Raw genomic sequence first — 11,847 nt, 5'->3', positions numbered from 1 at the left:
TGTGCCGTCGGAGCACTTTCTCTCTCTGCTGTTTCTTCTCTCTTCCTTGGAATCGGCAACCCAACCCTCCATCTAGTGCCGTCACTGCAAAGAGAGACACAGGGATGCTCCCTACAAAACGATTTTTCATATTCCTCGATAGATTCAGTTGATCTAAGATTCGTATACCTCTAATCTTAGGTGAAACCTCACCAGGTAACTCACTCCTGATCTGATCAATGAATGTTAGCAGTTTGCATTGGTTGATCTCTAAGGTGATTGGGGTTGTATTGCTACCTGAAAAAAAATTCCTGTCAAGGAGTTTTTGCTTTTAAGCTTTTGATGGATCGTGGAAGAGATCCCATCAACTGTTTGTTGCATAGATTGCTCTGCTCGAGGTTTTCAACTTGAATTTCTACTTAGGCAAGCATGGAGGCCAAAAGGATTGTACCACTAAGAAATTTCTCTCATTTCTGAATCAGCACATGATCGACTTTCTAGCAATTCTGTAATCGAATTAAACAAAAGAGTTGTCTAAAGCGATCTTTGTTGTACTGGTTCGGGTGGTGAGGGTGGCGGCTGAAGGAGAACAAAGGAGGGGGAGAGAGCTCGAGAGAGAGAGAAATAACAGGGAAGAGAGAGAAACATTGCTCGTCGTCAGCTGCTGGTGGTTGCGATGGATTGGACGGCAGTGTTGGGTTGAATGGGAATGGAGAGAGAGAGGTGGGAACTGGGAAGAGAACGATTGAGGGGAGAATGAAGGCGGGATTAATAGACTTCAATTTTTTTTTTTTTTGGAGTCCAGACTCACGTTAACCGTTTGGACTCCGTTAAGTTATGATTAATAAGATGGAGTAACGTGGCCTTTTTTTATTTGTGATTGCAAATATTTTTCTGCAACCCGAATGCAGACGATGTGCTCTTGGACCACACCTCCGACGTGCCCACCTACCGAGTTCACAGAGGCGGACGTCAAATAGATCATCGAAAAAAATAGATCAATCCCCATCTAAGAGTTTTACCGGTCACCAGGTCGGGGGGAGAGAGAGAGAGACCATTAGCTCTCGTTGTCTTTCATGGCCAAAAGGACTCGAGAAGCATCTTCATCGGCTTCTTACAAGAGGACCCGTTTAGCCTCCTCTTCCATTCGTCCGTGGAACTACGACATCTTCTTGAGCTTCACGGGCGAAGCTACCGTCAAAACCTTTGCCGATCGTCTGCGTAATGCTTTAGTCCAAAGAAGGATTCGCACATTCAGAGACGACGGTGGACTGGGGATGAGAGAAGCAGCTTCGTCAGAAGTGTTGAAAGTTATAGAAGAATCAAGGATTTCGATCATCGTTTTCTCCAGGAACTACGCTTCGTCCAGTTGGTGCCTCGATGAACTTCTGAAAGTCTTTGAGTGCAAGAGAACCATGGACCAGACGGTTCTGCCTGTTTTCTATGATGTAGATCCGTCGGATGTTCGAAAACAAAGTGGGATTTTTGCAGAAGCATTTGCTGACTACGAACGCGAACAACATTTCAACGCAGAGCTGATGGGAAAACTACAGAGGTGGAGGCAGGCTCTTACCGACGCTGCCAATTTGTCAGGGTGGGATCTGCGAGATGTTGCTAACGGGTAATCTGTTTATTTGATACTTAATATCAATACGACATCATCAATTTTTGAGAATTGAGTAGTTGCATGTTCTCATCTCATCATAATGAATAAAGAAAGAAAAAATTGTTATTAGAGTTTCGTTTGTTTGCAGTTCATTTGCACTGTATAGAACTGCAAATGGGCTGAGTACAAATTGAGTGGAATAAAATTGGAAATAAAACATTTAAGTGAGAAAAAAAATCAAGAAGAATGCTTGTTTATTCTCTTTTTTTGTTTTTTGGAGAAGTTGGGAAGCAAAATGATGTGCTCTGCACTTTATATGAGAGATAATGAAGGTAGAGAAAGGTGGATCAAATTTTGCATCAGCTTTTCAGATGCAAAATGTACTTCCAATGAGTGCAAAAAAGGCAATAATCCAAGCAATTCATAATTATAAACAAATACATGCAAATCAAAACCGTTGATATTTGATTTGGATTTGCTCTGCAAGCAAACATGGTTGAAGTTTTCTATTATCTGTTAGATATCCAAAAGAAAATGAAAATTGGTACCAGTTTTTTGATGAATAAAACTGATAACAATTGAAGTGACTGAACATTCTATATTGAAACAAGATCTAATATCGTAATCATATTTTTTTTTCTATTCTAGTTTTGCTTTCAATCCATTATTAAGCATTGATATGCACATTAACATTTGGCTACAAATAACCAAAATAAATGCCTAATAGATTCGCTTTATGTTTCTTGGGTCTTAGGCTTCATTCAATTCCATATATTTTTATCATGCTTGTGTCTTTTCCATCACATTTGGCAGGCGTGAGGCAAAGTTCATTCAAAGAATTGTTGACGAAGTATCTACTAAATTGAATAAAATGATGCTGGATGTTGCTATCTACCCAGTTGGAATAGATTTACGCATAGATCACATACATTCATTGTTAAGTGTTGGATCTGATGATGTTCGTATTATAGGGATCTGGGGCATGGGTGGAATAGGCAAGACAACCATTGCCAAAGTTGTGTATAACTTGATCTTTCACAAATTTGAAGGTAGTAGCTTTCTTGAAAATGTCAGTGAAGTTTCACAACAACATAATGGTCTAGTTCAGTTACAAGGTCGACTTCTTTCAGATATCCTAATGAGAAGTGGCTTTAAGATTAGTAATATTGCTCGTGGAATAAATTTGATTAGAGAAAGACTTTGCTATAGAAGGGTTCTTCTGGTTCTAGATGATGTGGATGAAATGGACCAATTAAAAGCATTAGCTAGAGAACACAATTGGTTTGGTCCTGGAAGTAGAATCATCATAACAACCAGAGATGATCATTTATTGGATGTGCTTCAAGTGGATAAGAAATATAAGGTTAAAAAGTTAAATCATGATGAATCTCTTGAGCTCTTTAGTTGGCATGCCTTTAAATCAAATCATCCTATAGAAGGATATGTAGAGCTCTCAAACCGTGTGCTGCATTACATTAAAGGACTTCCTTTAGCTCTTGAGGTTTTGGGTTCTTCTCTTCTTGACAAAAAAATATCTGAATGGGAAACCGTGTTGGAGAAACTTGAAAATATTCCACCTGATCAAGTTCAAAAAAAACTTAGAATAAGTTTTGATTTGCTAGATGATAAAAACAGAGATATATTCCTTGATATTGCATGCTTCTTTGTTGGAAAGAACAAGGATAATGTAACTGGAATACTAGATGGTTGTGGTTTCTTTCCAGAAATTGGAATAAGTGATCTTGTTAGTAAGTCTCTTCTAAAAATCAATCTGAGAAATGAGTTGAGGATGCATAATCTAATACGAGACATGGGGAGGGAAATTGTTCGAGAAGAATCTCCAGAGGAGCCTGGGAATCGCAGCAGGTTGTGGTGTCATGTGGATGCTCATTCTGTATTAACGAAACACAAGGTAAGAGCTAAAACACTATTTTTTTTTTGGTTTCTGTATGAAGTTTATTGGTAAATTATAAACATGGAAACTATTAGTTAGTTTATGTTATTTAGTTGAAGCTAGAAACACATGCATATGCATAGATGAGCCCTTATAATAGTATAAAACATTTCAATTTCTAGCTTCCAATCTTACACAGTCCACCATGTATATATATAAAGTACATCTGTCACCCACCCAAGGAAAGGGTGCCGAACCTCAAAGTATCTCGGTATTACAACATTGCCCAAAACAGTTCCTCCTTAGTAACCCCTTGCTTTGCTAGAGTGTTGGCCAGTCCATTTTCTGATCTTCTAGTCCACCTATAGTATACCCCAACCTTCCTATTTTTTTTTATTAGCAACACAAACAGAATTTGATTAAAATGAAAAGAAACAGAGTACAAATGTGCCCAACACATCTGTTGTCTCTGAACACCTTGCTTAGCTAAATTATCTGCCTAACTGTTAGCATACCTCAATCTCCCTCATTAGGCACTTGATTTCCCTTATAGTCTGTCTATGGGTCGAGATTCCCAAGCTATTTGTTTGCACCCACCCTATTACCAACTTGGAATCGCCCTCCACCTCAATTTGTTGGAGACCCATCTGTTTAGCCAATCTCAAACATTGGAGTAGGGCTATCACTTCATCTTTTAGTGAATCACCCACCCCAATTGGTCCTAAATATAAAACCTGTATTCTTCCTTTTGTAAAAGCAGACTTGCAAACTGCCATAGACCCAGCAAAGTGCATCTGCTCTAGTCTGGTCTAATAATTAACCCAGGAAAGCATGTATTACAAGATTTCAGAAACATTTTATTAAGGAAAATATAAATAGATTATTCTTAGATCTAGGGGGGGCTTATGACTGGCATCTGTCAGACCTCCTTTTTCTCTCTTCGTCTCTCTCTTTTGGAGGCTCTTTCTCAGACCTTCCTCCTCTTCTAGGTCTCAGATAACTGGCTTGCAAAAGAGCTATGATGGTCTAATCCCTCACCAGAGGGTACATAGTGTAGCCCCTTTGAGGGTTTGACCATTTCTTGTCTTCTCCAGCCCATTTCTCCTTAGACTTTTGGAGTCAGCCACCATGGCCATATCCATGGAATTTATACCTTCTCCTTCTCTTAACACACCCCCAACACTGGATGAACCTAGGTTACCTACATCACTTTCACCCTTTGCTGTAGTGAAGGGGTCCCACTTTCTTGAATAGTAGGCTTTGAGGACAATGAACCTACTATTGCACTCCAACCTTTGATATGTCATCAACTGAAAGATCCTTGAATAATTCAAGTGTTGTCAACCAATGTACAACCTTGATGGTCATGCAGTCAAATAACCTCCTCTTTGGATTTTTCTTGCACTTGAAAAATTTTGTTGTTTTTTCTTTCCAAATCAACCATAAGATGGCTTCTTTTGTAACTCCCTACATTGTTCTTTCCTCTTCTTCAATTGTCTAAAGAAGCTTGCTTCTAAAAGGCCTACCACATCCGGGGGAGGTGTCTACCTGCAAGCAAAGAGAGAAGAGAGCTAATCCCAATATAAGACAAAAAAGGAGAGGAGGTTAATAGGTGAGTTTTTGTTTCGCCCCAACCCAAGTAAAGGCTACAAATATGAGTTGAGATGTGCCAAATTGGACTTATTCTTTGAAGCACATCCATAATGTTGATTTGATTGGCTATCTAATGAAAACCACTACAAATTATTATACAAGCAAATAAGGGTTGAAAACAGAAAGCTAGAAATAAGGGCAAATTTACCCATGTCTTGATAGGCAAATCTTTATAGATTCTGTACCAAGAATATTGCAACTTGAATGGGACCAAATCAGACCTGACTCCATCCAACCTGAGCCTTAGGCTAGAGTTTGAGATGGCTCATATAAGCTTATATTAGGGATCAAGGTTTAAAATATCGATATGCCGGTAGGGGCGTATCGGGCGAATCAATACTATTTTTTTTTTACTTTTTTTTTTTTTTTCTGAAACCAGTTCAGGGGGCTTGCTTATGGCTCCTCCACCCCCTGAACCGGTCAGACCCCCGATACACCCACTATAGGGGCGTATCAGAGGGTCTCGGAACGATATACGTGTTGATACTTTGAACCTTGTTAGGGATTGAACATTAAAGAGAAAACTAATGAAAAAGAAAACAAGATATTACTAAGGTTCATGCAAATATGAAAAACATATATTCCAACAATAGACATGCTTTAATGCATATTCTTTCATGCATTTTTATGGGGTTCAGTTGTTAAAATCTTAATTTCTCACTGTTTCAACAAAAAAAGAAAAAAAAAGAAAGAAAAAAGAACTCGCCATTAGAAAGCACTAAATGCAAGTCCTATTCAATCCAGTTTTAATGTTTTTGCTTTCTGTTTTAACATTGCTTTTGAATTCTCATCCTCCTTAACCTGCCCAAATTACACCCTACTTGACTCTACTGTAACTCAGTTACACTCAGATTGAGGAATTAACATCTTGGATTGATCTTAGGTCAATTAAATTTAGGTTTAGGATCAACTTCAATTGGTCTTACTACTTGGGTGAAAGATTCTCTCGGATTTAACATTTGGAGGCTTGAACCGATGGATACCAATCATTTTTAGTTTTGGCAGAACAAATGGAACAACTTGCAATGATTTTGGAGCAATTTCTCCAACTAAAATTAACCACCTCCATATTAGAAAGAAATTGCAAGGGTAAAGATATTATATTATTGGTGACTCAAATATTAGTGGGAAAAGCATGCCTATGATTTTTTTTTTTGCGAGTGTGCACAATATGTATATCTTCATGCTTGTAACACCACTTTGCATCATGTTTGTTGTCAGGCAACAGATGTAGTTGAAGGCCTCATCCTAGAGAACACATCTATGCTACTAGATGTGCATTTGAGTACTGAAGCATTTGAAAAGATGCACAAACTAAGGCTATTGCAGCTTAATTACATAAACCTTATGGGGAACTTTGAGCATCTCTCAAAGGAGTTAAGATGGCTCTGTTGGCATGGATTTCCTTTGAAATCGATACCAGACAACTTTTCTTTGAAGAGTGTCGTTGTTCTTGACATGCAATATAGCAAATTCAAACAAGTCTGGAAGGGAGTCAAGGTTCCATAAAACATCTTTCTCTTGTTCTTTTTGTTGTGTATTTCCTAAAAACTATTGTCGTACTCCTTTTTCTTTTATTTATTTTCTGCAGGTCCTAGAAAATTTGAAAGTCCTTAATCTTGGTCATTCCTGTAACCTAACCCAAACTCCTGACTTCTCAAAATGTCGGAGCCTAGAGATATTGATATTTGAAAATTGTACGAATTTAGTCGAGATCCACCATTCCATTGGAAATCTTAATAAGCTTGCTTTTTTGAATCTGAAAGGCTGTAAAAACCTTAGGCATCTTCCAAGAAGCATTTGTGCATTAACATCTCTTGAAGATCTTATTCTGTCTAGTTGCTCAAGACTTGGCAATATACCTTCTGAACCATCACTCTCATCATTATGGTCTTGGATAATAGGAAGAAAAGGTCCTGATTTTATCACTCAATTACCAATTTCTTTTTCAAATTTTTGCTTCTTGGAAGTACTAGATATCAGTTGTTGCAATTTGTTAGAAGGTGCAATTCCAAGTGATCTTGGGAGTTTATCACTACTGAAAATATTGGATCTAAGCTCCAACAGTTTTAGCAACCTACCAGCTAGCATGAGTAACCTTTCTAAACTAAAAAATATTATCTTGGAAAACTGCAAAAATCTTCAATCAATTCCAGATCTTCCATCAAGTTTACAAGCATTGAAGGCAGATGGTTGTACTTCATTGGAAAGCATATCAAGTCTTGAACATTTGACCTCATTGGGAGTGCTAACTCTAGAGAAAACAAATTTTTGCACCCTGCCTCCTGTCATCTCTCAACTTAATTGTCTTGAATTCCTTAATTTAAATGAATGTCCAAGGCTTCAATCAATTCCAGATCTTCCTTCGAGTTTACTTTTCCTGTACCTAAACAATTGCCCATCAATAGAAAATTTGGAATTGTCAAAATTGCAATTTATAAATAAATTGCACCTTTTGAATTGCAAGAAGCTAGCTCAGATTCAACTCCCAGATTGTTTAGAATGCGGATTCTCTGTTGACATGGGAGGTTGCAGTAATTTGACATATACCAGCAAGGAGAATCTCTTCAAGCTCCTCGAGGTCCTCTCTCTCTCTCTCTCTCTCTCTCTCTCTCCATGTGTTAAATATCATTATTTTGGTGTAACAGGGAACATGTGATTGGGTTGACGTTATGCTTCCTGGAAGTGAGGTTCCATACTGGTTTTGTTACCAAACCGTGGGGTCTGTAATATCCTTCAAGGTGTCTCCCGTTGCTGATCACAAGATTGAAGGGCTAATCATATGTGCTGTCTTTGTCTTAAATGAAGGATCTTATTTATATGGCAACTTTGTCCCTTATGCTAAAATTATTAATAAAGCAAAAGACCTTGAATGGGAGATACATCCAAAATTGAATCAAATAACACCTGGAACTTGCATTTGGATGGGCTATAGGACACATATGGAGAAAAACGATATTCCTAACTTTGCAATTGATATTGGGAATTGGTTGGAAGCTGGGGACCAAATAGAGGTTTCAATTGTAGCTGCCATAGTTTGGAAGCGGATGGAAGTTAAGCGCCGTTTGAAAGTGTTGAAGTGTGGGGTGCATCTGGTATATGCTTCAGATGATGATCTACTGTCAGAAGAAGAAGAAGATGATGATGATGATGGTGATGAAGATGATGCCGAGGTTTTGAGATTAATTAATAGTAGATGGGGAAGGGTATAGCAATGACCATCTTACTTGTTGAGAGCAAGCACTATTTGCTATTAAATTGATCAATTCAACAGCCAAAGTCCCCTTACTGTACAGACTATGAGAAGTGCACATGGAAAAGGTAAAAAGGATGCTGTTAAATTGGCAATTGGAATTGTTGAGTCTCTATTTTCTGTTACAATGCACATTTTTTAACGAAAACCAGTTAGAGTGTACTTAGAAATGTCTACATTCAATACAACAAGGCCAAATGTAAAGACCATGTTCCCTTTTCATCCACTTTTGTTCATTAATGGCCACTCAATTCTTTCCTTTCTGAATGAAATCAGACTAACACCTAGATATCGTCTATCATGCCTAGAAATTTATGTAGACAGTGACCACAATGTTGAAAAGAGCTTATGGATAATTAGATTTTGTTTTCCTTCCTCTTGGAAGTAACTCTAAAAGATGAAGATCATGCTTAAACGAATATTAGACACGTGTAATTAGATACCAGACTCCTCAAAAACTGTTGAATTACTGGTATGGAAGAAATGTAATTCAATGATTATTTCTTGGATTTTCAATGCCCAGGCTTGAAAGCTGCATGAGAGTATGTGGAGAATGCTCGTGAAATCTGGCTCAACTTGGAGGAAAGATTCTTGCAAGAAAACACTGTGCATCTTTCACTTGAAGCGAGAGCTAATATTGTTACAACAAGAAAACTTACCCGTCTCCATCTATTATACCAAGATGAAAGCGATTTGGGATGAACTCACAACATACACAATGACTCCAATGTGCTTGTGCGGTGACACGAGAAAGGAATTCTTGGTAGAAAAGGAGAAAGAACACATACTAGTTTCTTATTGCACCAAGTGATCGTTTCAATATGATCAGATAAAGTATACTCAGTATGAATCCTCTACTCAGCATAGGACGTGTTTATGCACTGGCCTCTCAAGAAGAGAAACACTAGGCACTAGTTAGCAATTGGACTCCTACCATTGATGCAGCAACACTGTATGTAGATAGATCATTTTGTCCCAACAGCAACAAGAATCAAAAAGAATGACCCAAAATTCGATGCGAGCATTGCAAGAAACAGGGACATTATAAAGATCGATGCTATGTACTCATGGGATAACCTACAAATTGGGAAGTGAAAAGGAAAAATACAGGGAAGCAAGGCATCCTTAATGAATGTATTGGTGGGTTTGGCAGCTCCAAGACACCGACATCAGTTCAAACTACTGCAGTAATTGAAACCTCGTCACCAATTCCTAGCCTCAATCTTGAACAATATCTTCAACTTCTTCACCTACTGAATGGAGAAAAGTTAGGAATCTCATAAAATTTTGTTGGTAAGCCTTCCTAGTCTCACTGCATTTTGCAGTCTAATTCTTGGCTTTTAGACAACTTCAGATCATATGGCTCCTCCTGGATCCAACCACCAAACTATTCTTTCCCTAGAGGAAAAACCTCGACCAATACAATTACCCAGCAGAACTCTCCTCCTTGTCCACTCTCAAAGGAGATGTTTCCATCAAAAATGATTTTATCCTAAGGATGTGTTATTCATACCAGAATTTTGGTGTAACCTCTTATCAATAAGATTACATCAATGTTGAATTGTGTTGTTACTTTCTTCCTATGTTGTATCTTACAGGACTTGATGTCCAAGAAAGTGATTGGGGTGGGCAAGATGCTTGATGGCCTCTATTACTTTAGTGCGCTTGTGCCTTCACCACTAATTGCTCTACATTCCAGTCGCGATTGCAGTTCCAGCCTCTGGCATTCCAGATTTGGACATGCTTCATACAACAAATTGTCTTTAATCCTAGAATTACATGTTACTTTACCTAGCAATAAATGTTATAACGTTTGTATGTGGACAAAATAAACACGCCTATCATTTCCAATCACTACCTCTCATTTTGAGTCTCCTTTCAAATTCATACATTGTGATAAATGGGGTGGGGGGGGGGGGTGGCTACAAAACCCCAACCCACATTGGTGCTCGTTACTTTCTTACAATAGTTGATGATTTTTCTTAAGCAACTTGAGTATATCCATTAAAAAGTAAATCTAATGCTTATGCATTTATTCTTTTTTTTCTTTGTAATGGTTAATACCCAATACAATATTACTATTAAATGCATGAGATCTGATAATGGAGTTGAGTTCATGTCTGGTCCAGTTTAAGCTTACATGATGCAATATGGAATTCTTCACCATACCTCCTATGTGGACACTCAACAAAATGGGGTTATAGAAAGGAAGCACATACACCTCTTAGAGATGGCCAGGGCACTGAGGTTTCAAGTTGGACTTCCATCCAATTCTGGGGCGAATGCATATTGACAGCTACATACCTAATCAATCAACTTCCCTCTTCAGTACTCCATGGCAAAAGTCCCTTCCATTTGTTTCTCAACCGAACACCTTCTTATCAACATTTGTGGACCTTTGGGTGCCTCTCGTTCAAGATGATGTGTGTTTATCGACTACCCACATAGCTAGAAAGGTTACCGGTTATATGATCTAAACACCAAGAAATTTTTGTTTCACGGGATGTGACTTTTTACGAGCAAAGATTCCCATTTCTATCTTTTGAGACTACTGATACAAGTAATTCACCTATAATTCCCCTCCCAACTTCTGATGGCACACTGGATCCATTGCTGGAATCCCCACTTGCCTCCCCTAATTGTGGGCCTGATATTGTCACTAATGATCCAACCACTAATGGGCTTGATGCTCTACCAATTATTCAAATTGATAATCAGATTTCTAGTGAGCACTTTTCTTTCATTTCATTTGATTGTGGACCTATGACCAATAGACCTGTCTAGGTCCACAAACCACGATCTCATCTTAATGACTTCATTTGTCCTTGTCTCCAAACATGGCCCACTTATAGACCAGCATACCCTATATCAAATTACCTCACTACATAAAAAGCTTTGGCTTCCCATACTTTTGAAATTATTGATGTGGCTCTTGAACCCACTTCTTACATACAGGCCTAATGTCATGAGTGTTGGTGACAGGTCATGCATGTTGAATTACAAGCTCTTGAGTAAACTCGTACATGGAATTTTAGTGATTTACCACCAAGAAAGATATCCATAGGCCGTAAATGGGTGTACAAGATCAAGCGTCGATCTGATGGAAGCATTGAGCGCTACAAGGTTGTGGATTACACCAACACCTATGCTCCAGTCGCTCAACTCGTAAACATACATTGCCTATTAGCCTTGGCTACAGCTCGAGGTTGGCCATCTTCATCAGATGGACATAAACAATCATGGTACTCTACATGAAGATATCTATATGCTGCCTTCCCCAGGCTGGGCCGGTTTGGGCTGGGTTATGCTTAAACCAGCCCAGCATGTCTGACTTGCAACCCTAATTTCACTACCACCCATTTCAATGTGTACAAGAATGCAGTGGAGGTTGGAATGCTTGAGCAAATGCTAGCGAGGATTAAAGATTTTGTTTCCATTAACTAATAAACCCATAATCAGGAC

The 11,847-nt window shown here is 38.5% G+C and overlaps 1 protein-coding gene across 1 annotated transcript; it reads left to right on the top strand.

Moving 5' to 3' along the window:
• Nucleotides 1–273: 273 nt before the first annotated feature.
• Nucleotides 274–10,374, top strand: LOC148844158 (TMV resistance protein N-like). Its single transcript, XM_088956848.1, is given in 5 exon segments — nucleotides 274–1,600; nucleotides 2,399–3,497; nucleotides 6,354–6,632; nucleotides 6,724–7,782; nucleotides 7,784–10,374. Coding segments are annotated over 5 exon segments (3,543 nt in total). The 5' UTR covers nucleotides 274–1,055; the 3' UTR covers nucleotides 8,345–10,374.
• The last annotated feature ends 1,473 nt before the right edge of the window (nucleotides 10,375–11,847 follow it).

This window comes from Nelumbo lutea, chromosome 8 (assembly GCF_056320005.1).
Source record: "Nelumbo lutea isolate HS-2025 chromosome 8, American lotus-T2T, whole genome shotgun sequence".
Classification (NCBI taxonomy): Eukaryota; Viridiplantae; Streptophyta; class Magnoliopsida; order Proteales; family Nelumbonaceae; genus Nelumbo; species Nelumbo lutea.
This window is presented reverse-complemented; position numbering and strand designations above follow the sequence as displayed.